The sequence below is a fragment of the Biomphalaria glabrata genome, chromosome 6 (genome assembly GCF_947242115.1).
Source record: "Biomphalaria glabrata chromosome 6, xgBioGlab47.1, whole genome shotgun sequence".
NCBI lineage: Eukaryota > Metazoa > Mollusca > Gastropoda > Planorbidae > Biomphalaria > Biomphalaria glabrata.
The window spans coordinates 48,737,669-48,750,686 of NC_074716.1; the positions used below are offsets into that span (position 1 = coordinate 48,737,669).

The 13,018-nt window shown below is 43.2% G+C and overlaps 2 protein-coding genes across 2 annotated transcripts in view; both read right to left on the reverse strand.

The window, feature by feature from the left end:
• The window catches only part of LOC129926944 (uncharacterized), a 35,714-nt gene extending 24,532 nt beyond the window's left edge, over positions 1–11,182 (reverse strand). Inside the window, exon 1 of the mRNA XM_056033686.1 lies at positions 11,004–11,182. The gene's annotated coding sequence lies outside the window, so the exon portion shown is untranslated. The remainder of the gene's footprint in view (positions 1–11,003) is intronic.
• Positions 700–7,689, reverse strand: LOC129926885 (uncharacterized). The gene is made up of 3 exons (XM_056033360.1): positions 6,935–7,689; positions 2,159–6,209; positions 700–1,431 (listed from the first exon to the last, which is right to left on the reverse strand). Exon 2 carries the CDS (start codon positions 5,317–5,319, stop codon positions 2,977–2,979), a length of 2,343 nt encoding a protein of 780 aa, XP_055889335.1. The 5' UTR covers positions 5,320–6,209; positions 6,935–7,689; the 3' UTR covers positions 700–1,431; positions 2,159–2,976.
• Positions 11,183–13,018: the final 1,836 nt, after the last annotated feature.

The following is a 13,018-nucleotide window of genomic DNA, read 5'->3' on the forward strand; positions in this document are numbered from 1 at the left end:
AATGATTTACGTTTATTGGCGTAGCCGGCAAGGTTCGTATAAAACCCCCTCCCTGAAAATAAACTTGCCCCCTGCAAATTACGATTTGCTTCAGGGATGAAAATAAATAAATAAAAAAAATAAATATAAATGACAAGTATTAAACATCTGTTACCGACTCTATTCTACCCACCACAATCTTAATGCAACAGTGGAGAGAGAGGAACCACATAAAAATGCGACCGTTCCTCCATATTGCGGTCAATTTGTCAAAATCAGCTGGGCTCTCCACTGAAAGAATTCCAATTAGAATAATTAGTACTTGCCCTCCGTGGAGGAGATAGCCGGCCCCACAAATAAACCTGTCCCTTATAGGGCAAGAGGGAGCCACCAAGAGGCGATTAACGCCTGCCATCCTTCAAAATGTTGACATCCGCAACAATTAAGTCCTACCCATCAGATGCCATTTTCTGCTATACCGATGGGTCGGTATTGAGGGACCCCGATAGATCTGGGTATGGGGCCCTTATAGTCTACCCAGACCGGACAGAACCAGATCGGCTCTCTAACAGGGATAACTCGGGCGTTCGAGGCTATTTGAGCCCGAATGACCCAATATGAAACTAGCGCCACTACTGTGGTACCAGTCACCGACTCTCGCTCCAGTCTCCTAGCTATGGATGGCGGCGGGGGAGGGTTGCCCGTAATAGTAGAGGCAGTCGGCGCCGCAGATAACATCCGCCGAGCCATTGGAGCTGTCGTTTTTATGCAGCGGGTGCCCTCACATTGCGGCGTGAGGGGTAACAAAACGGCAGACGCCCTCGCAAGGGAGGGTGCTTTGGCAGCCACACACGTCGAAGTACCAAGCACGTTTTACAAGCTGTGACAAGTCGGATTAAGATTTGGCCGTTTTGGGTGTCTAGGGGATTTTTATGTGTGAGAATCCTTACTTGCACATATAAACTACAAGCACAGCGTTATAATGCAGGCAACAAATACTATATTTAGATGTAAACTTATGTACAGTTTATTATACAACATAAGATAATGAAAGGTGAAATGCTGTACAGTTGCTAGTATGGAATCTAGCGTATTTACATATATAGGACTATCATCATCAGATATTAGAACCAAGTGGCCTGAGTGTCATTAGGCTGGTTGCTTAGCTTTTGGTCCTGTGCTGCACTGGTGAGACGGGTGTGGCTGGTACTGATGCTGTCTGCTGGTGGGCTGGCGTAGTGGATCCAGGCTCCGTGTGCAGTCCAACTTGTATGGTTGCAGAGCTAAGCTGCGTCTACCAATCAGTTAAGCCAGTGACGAGTCTGTGGCTAGCGTTGTTACTTGGACTCTTGAAGGATGAGTAGGTCTGATGTCTACAGATCTGGTGCCAGCAAATCTGCTATCAGCTTTAGGTTGCTAAGATTTCAGGCGGGTGTAGCCTATAGATAAAAGCTGCAACGATATGATGTATGCGTCGGTTTAGCCATAATGATAACACTGGGAGGTAGATGCCTTTCCGTGAAGGACATCTTCAGACTGATGTATAGAAACCATAAGCTAGTTTCATATTTATCAAAGGGACCTAACAAATGAATAGTGTCCCATCAAGGGAGATAACAATAATAATGGGGACTCCCATAAAGGGAAATAACAAACAGTAATAAGTGATATATGATACGTAATACAAGTGTCGTTCACCAATCACGGTGAGTAGCAAGTACCTATATCGCTTAGATAAATGAGATGAAAGGGGAAGGGGAGATCAACGTCTGATACTCGCCCATGCTCTCACATAAGTAAACATAGAGCATAAGTAAATACATACTCAGTAATAAGACATGTTTACATAAATGTTTGGATAATTCCCTGCCAAGGAATTAATGAATGATACTACGTTGAAGGCTCGTGCTGAGCGCTAATATATCAGAGTTAAAACAATAATAGTTAAAGAGCTAAATACATCTGGTAAGAATTGTTAATAAACTCTAGTCCAGCTGGTCTGAACATTTAGTCACAAAGTCATGATATAAAATAGGAGTATACAGTAATCTACTTACATTATCCATGATAAGAATGCACAAATATATACACAAATAATGTAGTAACAAATGCACATATATATATATATATATACATTACTAAGTAAAATGGTTCACAAGCACTTTACTAAGTTACATACCACCAATCCAAAGTGAAATAAGGGAATGAAAATAGTCTAGAGCTTAAGCAAGAGATAGATGTGCTCCCTCTGGGCTCTCCAGCGTGAATGAGATCGGACGATGAAGTTTGTCCATATACACGTGGATAGCCAAGGGGGGGGGGGTGAGTGGCGGGAGATAGGTGCAAAGGTGGTCTAGACTATTTGACGTCTTTGACAAAAGGGGTCCACGCTTGACCGTGACGAGAGTTTCCGGGAGATAGACATTGCGCGAGGGCGCGAGTTGAAAGCCCAGGAAATCAGCCCAGGTGGTCAGGTGGATTATGAAGGGGAGATTATCAGAGCTGGGTACATCAATGGAGATTATACCTTGATAAAGGCTAGTGCCAGACGAACAGCGTTGCCCGAGGCGTTGAGTTGAATGGGCACTTTGAAGTGACCAGCCGCTCCCAACAAGGGGGGGGGGGTCAACGGATGTTTGCCAAGATAGGAAAAGGGGAGCGTACTCTTGTCAAGAGTCTAGTGTGGCACGTCACGTGTCAAGGTGGGATAGTTAAATGTGACATCGCTGCCAAAGGGGGTGGGGTTGGATTGGAGGGGTGGTGGCTGTGTTTTTAGCGCTTGATTGGCTAAATTAATAAAATTGATGATTAATAGCGAGTAAATAAATTAATTAAATGCTTAGACCTGAGTGATATCTTGAGTGAGCTAAAACGGTTCGTCACAACCCTCCCTGCGTAAGATAGGTCTTGGTTAAAAGATCTATAAAGTGCTCACGCTGGTATCGCTCAAGTTTCGTCTACTGTCGGTCGTAGCATTTAAGAAAATTTTTCCCAGAGTTAAGAGGTTGCCAAGGTCCAGAGGGGTGTCCGTCCTAAGGGTCCGCTGTCGCCTATGTTCTGTCCGCAGGCGGATTGCCACGTGGAAGGGGCAATTCTGGAAACCTGGGGAAATAGGCCTGGTGGATAGGATTGGGTACATCTCCTTCTTGGGGCAGACCAGTAAGTGGGATGGAAGTTATGGCGGAGGGCCCAATGCGCGTATGTTGGACGGGGCTTATCTCTAAATCCATAGTGAGGCGTTTCTTCGTGAGTGCGATTTATCGGCTTACCTCTAATTTTCCAGACACGGTCAATGTCAGGGAAGAGTGGCCTTAAAGTGTGGGTGGAGCCGTGATGAGGTCCACTTTCACGAGAGTGAAAGTTTACTTTCCTCTGTGACTTCCTGGCAGGATCAGTGCCAGGGATGAGTGGTTTGATAGCTGAAGAGCGGGAGTTACAAGGACTCTCACGAGTGTAGGTATTTCGCTTACCTCGTGACTTCCTAGCAGTGCCAGTGCCAGGGATGAGCGGTTTGATTGCTGAGGAGCAGGAGTTAAACGGACCTTCACGAGTGTAGTTATTACGCTCACCTCGTGATTTCCCGGCAGTGCCAGTGCCAGGGTGGCGCGGCTTGAGCTTGGCTGAGGAGCCAGTAAAGGATTTGTTAGAGTGGCGACCAGGGCTTCCAACCGGCTGGTTGCTGCCACCTTTCTGCTTTGTCGTTCTACCAACGGGCAGAGAGAAGTATGGTTTATCGACAACTCCTAGAGGTATGTACCTGGAGCCTAGAACAAAGTCGTATACTGGCGAGTCCATGACTACTGCATCAATGGTGCCATGTACATACTTGCATTCTACGTGGACCCTAGCGATAGGATACACCTTCGGAGGAATGCCACGGTCTAGAGATTGAACCGTCACTGATCCACCAGTGAGATCCGATGGGTCGACCAGTGCTTTGCTGATGACAGAGCTTACCTCACATCCGGAATCGAATAGTGCCTGGACAGGAGATCCGTTAATCAGAATAATCTCTACCCCAGGGGGTGATACGATGGGGTGAGGCGGTATCGGTTGGGTAAGGCCACAAGCAGTGGGTTCAGGGGCCACGGTCAGCGCTGATATGACGTAATAGTCCTCCTCTTCCTCATCAAGAGGCGATGGCTGATTATGCAAAGAGGGTTCAGGGAGCTCAGTCACGGCTGACACAGTACGTGGGGCCTGATGCTGTCGATTGGGCCTGTGATCACTCGTGCTGTTCCGGTCACGGTGATGGTTATTGGTCTGGCCATGTCGAGGCGGGTGGCTTCGTCTGTCGTAGCTAGTAGGCGTGGCTGGTCGTTGGATTGGCGCTTTTTGGTGATGAGGTTTAGCAAAAGGAGAGGGTTGGCTAGAAGGAGCGTGTTTGTTAGAAGAAGTGGACTGGTCCTCTGGTTTGTCCGAGGCTGAGGTCTTGCTTTTGATGTCCTTAACGTCTTTGCGGGCAGTCGCGTACCGGTCTGCAGCTGAAGCTATGTCGGCTGGTGTAGCGGCTTGCTGCTCCCTAACAAAGATTTTGACATCGTTAGGCATGCACTCTAGCAACTGCTCTGCGAGTATGAGGCTCACTAGGCCGTCCAAAGTCTCTGGCAGTTCGCTAAGAGTGTGCCACCTCTTCAGGTATTTGTCCAACCTGTCGCAGAGATTACCGTAGGTCTCTCGGCGCTCTAGGCGGGATGTCCTGAATTTCTTTTGGTAAGCCTCGGCAGTCAGCTCGAATTGGACGAGTAGCGCCTGTTTGAGGGCTGCGTAGTCTTCTCGCTGGCCGGAGGGAAGTTTAGAGTAAACTTCGTAGGCTTTGCCTCGGAGGCATTGGGATAGCCGGAAGCACCATTTCTCCTCTGGCAGACCGTAGTAGCTCGCAACTTCTTCGAAACGGACAAGATAAACTTCGATGTTCTCTGTCTTGTCGTCGAAGTGCTCCATTGGCATGTGGGGTAGGCCGTTTGAGGAACTTTGCTGGGAGGCAGGGCTAGCCGGGCGAGATCCGGAGGAAGCTTGACTGGCGGTTCCGTTCTCTTTCTCCGCGGCTATCCTTTCTCTCTCAGTTATTTGTTTTTCTTTTTCCCTTTCTCGCTCCGTGATTTCCTTTTCTTTAGCTATAGCTATAGCTACTTCAGCTTCCCTTTTCTCTCTTTCCATAGCTATTTCATGTTCCCTTTCCTTCTCCTTTCTACTTTCTTCCCTCTCCTTCTCAAATTCTGCCCTCACATATTCTTTCTGCTTTGCCTCATCGTCATACATGACGGCCGCGAGTTCTCTGAGTTCAGCTATTTTTTGTTTCATGTCAGAGTCCGCTTTGGAGCGTGTGCCACTGGCCATGGTGGTGAGGGGTGCTAGGATGGTGGGGGGTGGGTGATGAAGGGGAAAGGCGGAAGGTAGAGTAAGAGGTGGAGACGATGATGGAGCTGCTGAAAGCAATTACTTAAGAGTTACAGGAAAGGTGGTATTAACCTTTGTTTGGTGCTTAAGAACCTGTAAAGGAAGTACAATTACAGCAATACAAATTTAGAAAAATAAAATAGCTCTGAATGACACTCTATAGTCTTGTGCTCTAACAATGATGATAGTTAGAATACTGGGGAGTTGCCTGCTGTGCTTGCAGTATTAGTTGGGTAAATCCCGGACGAGGCTCGCCATTGTGACAAGTCGGATTAAGATTTGGCCGTTTTGGGTGTCTAGGGGATTTTTATGGTTTGAGAATCCTTACTTGCACATATAAACTACAAGCACAGCGTTATAATGCAGGCAACAAATACTATATTTAGATGTAAACTTATGTACAGTTTATTATACAACATAAGATAATGAAAGGTGAAATGCTGTACAGTTGCTAGTATGGAATCTAGCGTATTTACATATATAGGACTATCATCATCAGATATTAGAACCAAGTGGCCTGAGTGTCATTAGGCTGGTTGCTTAGCTTTTGGTCCTGTGCTGCACTGGTGAGACGGGTGTGGCTGGTACTGATGCTGTCTGCTGGTGGGCTGGCGTAGTGGATCCAGGCTCCGTGTGCAGTCCAACTTGTATGGTTGCAGAGCTAAGCTGCGTCTACCAATCAGTTAAGCCAGTGACGAGTCTGTGGCTAGCGTTGTTACTTGGACTCTTGAAGGATGAGTAGGTCTGATGTCTACAGATCTGGTGCCAGCAAATCTGCTATCAGCTTTAGGTTGCTAAGATTTCAGGCGGGTGTAGCCTATAGATAAAAGCTGCAACGATATGATGTATGCGTCGGTTTAGCCATAATGATAACACTGGGAGGTAGATGCCTTTCCGTGAAGGACATCTTCAGACTGATGTATAGAAACCATAAGCTAGTTTCATATTTATCAAAGGGACCTAACAAATGAATAGTGTCCCATCAAGGGAGATAACAATAATAATGGGGACTCCCATAAAGGGAAATAACAAACAGTAATAAGTGATATATGATACGTAATACAAGTGTCGTTCACCAATCACGGTGAGTAGCAAGTACCTATATCGCTTAGATAAATGAGATGAAAGGGGAAGGGGAGATCAACGTCTGATACTCGCCCATGCTCTCACATAAGTAAACATAGAGCATAAGTAAATACATACTCAGTAATAAGACATGTTTACATAAATGTTTGGATAATTCCCTGCCAAGGAATTAATGAATGATACTACGTTGAAGGCTCGTGCTGAGCGCTAATATATCAGAGTTAAAACAATAATAGTTAAAGAGCTAAATACATCTGGTAAGAATTGTTAATAAACTCTAGTCCAGCTGGTCTGAACATTTAGTCACAAAGTCATGATATAAAATAGGAGTATACAGTAATCTACTTACATTATCCATGATAAGAATGCACAAATATATACACAAATAATGTAGTAACAAATGCACATATATATATATATATACATTACTAAGTAAAATGGTTCACAAGCACTTTACTAAGTTACATACCACCAATCCAAAGTGAAATAAGGGAATGAAAATAGTCTAGAGCTCAAGCAAGAGATAGATGTGCTCCCTCTGGGCTCTCCAGCGTGAATGAGATCGGACGATGAAGTTTGTCCATATACACGTGGATAGCCAAGGGGGGGGGTGAGTGGCGGGAGATAGGTGCAAAGGTGGTCTAGACTATTTGACGTCTTTGACAAAAGGGGTCCACGCTTGACCGTGACGAGAGTTTCCGGGAGATAGACATTGCGCGAGGGCGCGAGTTGAAAGCCCAGGAAATCAGCCCAGGTGGTCAGGTGGATTATGAAGGGGAGATTATCAGAGCTGGGTACATCAATGGAGATTATACCTTGATAAAGGCTAGTGCCAGACGAACAGCGTTGCCCGAGGCGTTGAGTTGAATGGGCACTTTGAAGTGACCAGCCGCTCCCAACAAGGGGGGGGGGGGGTCAACGGATGTTTGCCAAGATAGGAAAAGGGGAGCGTACTCTTGTCAAGAGTCTAGTGTGGCACGTCACGTGTCAAGGTGGGATAGTTAAATGTGACATCGCTGCCAAAGGGGGTGGGGTTGGATTGGAGGGGTGGTGGCTGTGTTTTTAGCGCTTGATTGGCTAAATTAATAAAATTGATGATTAATAGCGAGTAAATAAATTAATTAAATGCTTAGACCTGAGTGATATCTTGAGTGAGCTAAAACGGTTCGTCACACAAGCAACGGCAGAAATCCGAGCACTCATTCATGAGAAGTGGTTAAAGTCCTGGGGGGAATCCGATAGAGCACGTAGTGTCTTGCAGCATATGCGTCACCCAGATCGCGACGATCCGTGGTGGTTAAGGAGGTCTGAAGAAGCAATCATTGCGCAGTGTAGGACGGAACATTGTCCTGTTGGACATACTTTGCCCGGTTCCGACCGAACTATGACTCCCGATGTCGTCACTGTGGAAAGTGCGTCGAAACAGTGTCGCATGTCTTGTACGAATGTCCCCAGCTCCGAGAGCTAAGGGGGGACGTGTCTGAACAGTCACTCGACTTGTATGGTAGCTATGAGGCATTACGCCGAACGGCTAAGTTTCTTGCCGAGCACTACAGGAGGATGGAGTCCCTCCTGCTCTGTTTTTTCAATAGGAGTTCATCTCAGGTTACCGATGTTAAAATTGAGTTGCACTAAAAAATAGAATTACAAAATTATGTCTTCAGTAAAAAGAATGTTAACACAGGAGGCACAACAGAGATGTGGCTGCATTTGAATGTGTGAGTAAAATTCCAAAACTTTGGTCGAAAATGGAACTATGTTTTAGCTTTTCCATCAATATACATGGTTAATCTAGATTTAGTGGGTAACAAACTTAATGAATAAGCAAAGAAATAGACTGGATGTAGCCACTAGAGGAGATGTTCGCCTTGTTTTGACTAATTTAAAGCTTGACGTTTCTAATATTGTCAGACTGCAGGAGGCACAGGGTTCCCATTAGCTACATTTCATTTTGTAGTAAATTTATCAATAATAATGTTTATATTAAAAATAAAACTAAATTTACAATCAAACCTAAAAACAGTAGGCCCTAATATTCAATAATTTAAATGGGGACTATTCTTAGGATTTGAAAGAAAGTCATGACAGTGAGATTAATTTTTGTGTGTAATCACTGCAAATTATTTGACATAATTTTTTGTATAATGATAATAATGGCAATGTCTTCGATTCCGAAGATAATAATAATAATAATTTTATTTATAAAACGCTGTTAACAAACAAAGTGTTGGCTTAAGGCGCTGTAATAACATTACAAACACAGACACGACAGCTAAAATGACAGTTAATCTAAAAAAAAGTTTTAAACAAGTAGGTCTTAATGTTCTTCTTAAAAGTGGTGTAGCATGTTGTCTGTCTGAGATCAATGGGGAGTGAGTTCCAAACCTTTGGTCCGTGCACTGAAAAAGCCCGCAGACCGTAGCTTTTGAGGGAGAAACGTGGCACCACTAAAAGCGTTGAGTCCATTGAGCGTAGGGCTCTCTGGGGGACATATGGAGTAATCAGTTCTCTAAGGTATAGGGGCATCTCATTGTTATATATACACTGATGACAAAGTGTGGCGACCTTGTAATCGATTCTCGCTTTCACGGGAAGCCAATGGAGCATGCGCAGGAGCGTAGTAGCAGAATCTTGTCTTGTTTTTCTAAGTACTATTCGTGCGGCGTTGTTCTGCAGTTTGGCTATTTTGTCATCAGGTATTACCTGCTAGCACGGCGTTACAGTAGTCAAGGCAAAAGAGTATGAATGCCACAGCTAGCGTTTTTGTTGACTCCGTTGTTAAATATGGTCGGATCTGGCCTAATCTACGCAGCTGTAGATAAAGACCCTTGCAGAGCTGACTTATGTGTGGGTCGAAAGATAGTGTTGAGTCGAAGAAAACTCCAAGATTCCGCACTACATGGACATAAGGAAGCTGACAGTTCGTAATAAAAAAAGAATCTGTGCTTTCAACTTTCGAGACGTTGTTCCGAGTGCCGATCCTAATTATTTCTGTCTTATCTTCGTTCATCTTGAGCTTATTTTCAACCATCCAATTGCTCACCCTTGCAACGGTACTACTGATTTTCTCTGCCAGATGCGACACCTCTGATGGTACTGAGGAATCGTATAACTGTGAGTCATCGGCAAAGAAATTGTATAGGATGCCGGTTGGCCGTATGACACCGCTGAGTGGATATGTATACATAGTGAACAGTACTGGGCCTAGAACTGATCCCTGGGGTACTCCGTACTTCAAGAGTAAGCTTGTTGATTCTGTTCCGTTAACTACGACACTTTGGGTGCGTTCAGTCAGGTAGGATCCAAGCCATTTTAGGACGATTCCTGCTAAACCAAAAGTGGCAGAGAACCTGGCCATCATAATTTCGTGGTCTAGCGTATCAAAGGCTGCGGACAAGTCCAGCATTGAAAGAATTGAGATGTGGCCTATGTCGGAATTGTGAAGTAAGTCGTTTAGTACTCTGACCACTGCTGTCTCTGTGCTTCGGCACTTCCTATATGCAGATTGAAATTCTTCCAAGAGACAGTACTGTTCAAGATGAGAAAGAATTTGCGCTAACACGATGCGCTCCAGATTAAGGCTGAGCGCAGTGTTTCACATAACTGCGCAAACCCTGTTGTGAATTGCATATTTTCCCGAATTTTGAGCAGACAAAGCCGTTGTCTGCTGGCGGTCAATTTAATTTTTTTCCCGTCTCTTGCGCCTGTCTTCAATAATGGCTTTTCTTTGAGTCTCAAATGTTTATCCAACAGCTTTTGCGAGAGCTCTTCAACTTAATCTCTCAGAGGCCATCTGCTGCAAGAGAATGCTGCCAGGTACTTTCCTCTATGCTAGTGAGGGCGAAATGGCGCCTGAGTGGATCTTTATTGCACTTCCGGGGGGCAACTCAGTAACTCTGTCCTACTCTAAGCTCGCCAAAGAGGATCGCCTTCGGCATGCGGTCGTCTTCCATTCGGGATATTTGTTATTGACTGCATACTAATTAATAAATGGATAACATTTTGTTCATATTTGCCTTCTCACGATTCTTTGTAAGTGTTATTCTTAGAGGGGGGCGCAGGCGGTTTTTTTTTTATAGAAAAATACGATAAGAGGGCGGTAGGCCAAAAAAGGTTGAAGACTGCTGATCTGTTTTTCCTGTTTCAGATGTCCTTAAGGTCCGAGAACGTCCGGTTCCCTTTTATGGACCTCTTGACCAAGGAAAGGATTTTATACTGCTGATCTAGACCATGCGATTTACCGATTGTTTTTGTTTAGCGCAATTTCATGCTTTTTAACTTTCACAATACGCTGTCATCCTATCACTTGACTAATTCAGGTGGAAATGGGTTGGGGGAGAAAAAGAAGGGGGTATATGGATGATCGCTTTTTTGAATGTATTTACACAGCCTTAACTGGTTGTGGGACGCAAGAATACATTTTTTTTTCCATTGGCAAGAACTACTGTTTTAAATAATAATAAAATGGACGAGTACACCAGCTTGATAATTGTACAACTTTTTGTTATTTAAACTTTTAGAAAATGTATCATACATACCCGAATATCTGAATTTCGTTTGAGCACGTTCTAGACTGCTGGTTAACTTCAAAGAGTCATTCAATTGGTAGTATGATAGTGTACTTAAATAATCAGCTAAGCAGATGAATATATCAATACGTTGTATGAGTTATGTTCTGAGTTTACCGACATGTCTCTACACTATAATCTCTATTTACTTCCTACATTAAGAATTTAGTCTGATCCGAACCACATGTCACCTCCTCAATCCAAATTAAACTCAGATTTGTAGTAATAACTTTAAGGTGAGCGCATCTTAGTGCTAAGAAAGACATTTAAGACCTTTGAGCAAATATCTTTTCAAGAGAGCATGGAATGGGTTGCCTGAGCCAGCCAGGAAAACCTGTGAGTTGGCAGAATTTAAGCCATAAATTAACATGTATGACTAAATGCATGACGCGTAGGACGTAATCATCTTCTTTTTTGAAGTAACGTCTGTATAGTATAAGATAATATAATATATATATATAGATCTTAGCGTGTGATAAAGTCTAGACTAGAACCGCAGTAAATTGTTAAAAGTAGATAAATAATTGAGAATGAATCTAAAATAAAATGCATTTTTGAAATCTGTAAACTATTCAGCTATTCAGAATTTAGAAATTTCAATATCGTTTAATTTTCAATTGTAACTGTTAAATATATTAAAAGTATCAATTTTACATATTTATAAACTTAAATTTCTTTATGCAGCTATTCCCGGAAAAAAAAACGCCAGAAAAGAAAAGCAAGACAAATGACACTAGCTCCAGCTGGAATAACCTGCCCAGTGTGTGGCCGAAAATTCCGGGCTCACATAGATCTCACCAGCCACATGAGGAGGCATAAAACCTCAGTGCAAAGCCATCAGCCCCCTGGATGACAAGGTGGTCATCATCGAACCACGATGGACGAACTATATATATTCCCGGTAAAATCGGATACATAGGTTACTACAAGTTCAGACGCTAAAAAAATATGACATTGCGCCTCGTATGGATTTTTTTTTCGCTTGCCGTCTTGGAATTAAAACGTGTATCGAATTTCGGTCCAAACTCTAGTATTTTTGTAGATAATTTTTGTTCTTAATCAGTTATATTGTGATTTATAGTCCAACGTTGAGTCTTTAAATTAAAGATAGGTTTGGAACATGCAAAGAACATATAAGGAAAAACAAATTTTTGACTCAATTTCTTTTATTTCGGTCAAGAATAGATAATAGATAAGAAAAGATAAGTGAATATGACATTACATTTGTATTTATTGACAAGTAATCATACTACTTTAAGCGAAGTAGGAAAAAGAGTAGGTCTCAAAATAAACCACCAAAAAACAAAAGTACTTAGAGTAATCAACAAACAAATTGGAGACATAGAACTGGCTCTCAGACCATAGATCAAGAAGAAAATTGTATATACCTTGGGAGTGTAGGCAGTGTACCAGGTGGAACAGATGAAGACATTAAACGTCGTATAAGTCTAGCTCGTCAGACATTTACACATCTAAAACTAACATGGACATCTTCTCACATCTCAAACAAGACTAAACTAAGAATCTTTAACTCTAATGTCAAGGCTGTCCTACTGTATGGTTCTGAAACATGGAGAACAACTGAAGCAACAACAAAAACAAAAATACAGACCTTCATCAACAGATGTCTGAGAAATATCCTAAAAATACACTGGTACGACAAAGTAGAAAAAAAAACAAACTGTGGGAGATGAGTGGATAGAAAAATTTAGAAGTGCAGATCTTAGAGAGGAAGTGGAGATGGATTGGTCACACACTTAGAAAAGATACCAGCAACAGAGCTAGGCAGGCCTTAGAGTGGAACCCCCAGCGAAGAGACGCAGAGGATAACCAAAAAGAATATGGCGACACAATGGGAAGCAGAGAAGACCGGAAAGAGCTGGGAAGCCATAAAAAACTAGCAAGAGACCGTGGAGAGTGGCTTGTTTTTGTTGAGGCCCTATGTTCCATGAAGAACCCAAAAGGAATGATGATGATGATGATAA

Bases quoted from the DNA above. Each gene is read 5' to 3' on its own strand.
- LOC129926885 (XM_056033360.1), bottom strand. From the start codon at position 5,319: ATGGCCAGTGGCACACGCTCCAAAGCGGACTCTGACATGAAACAAAAA.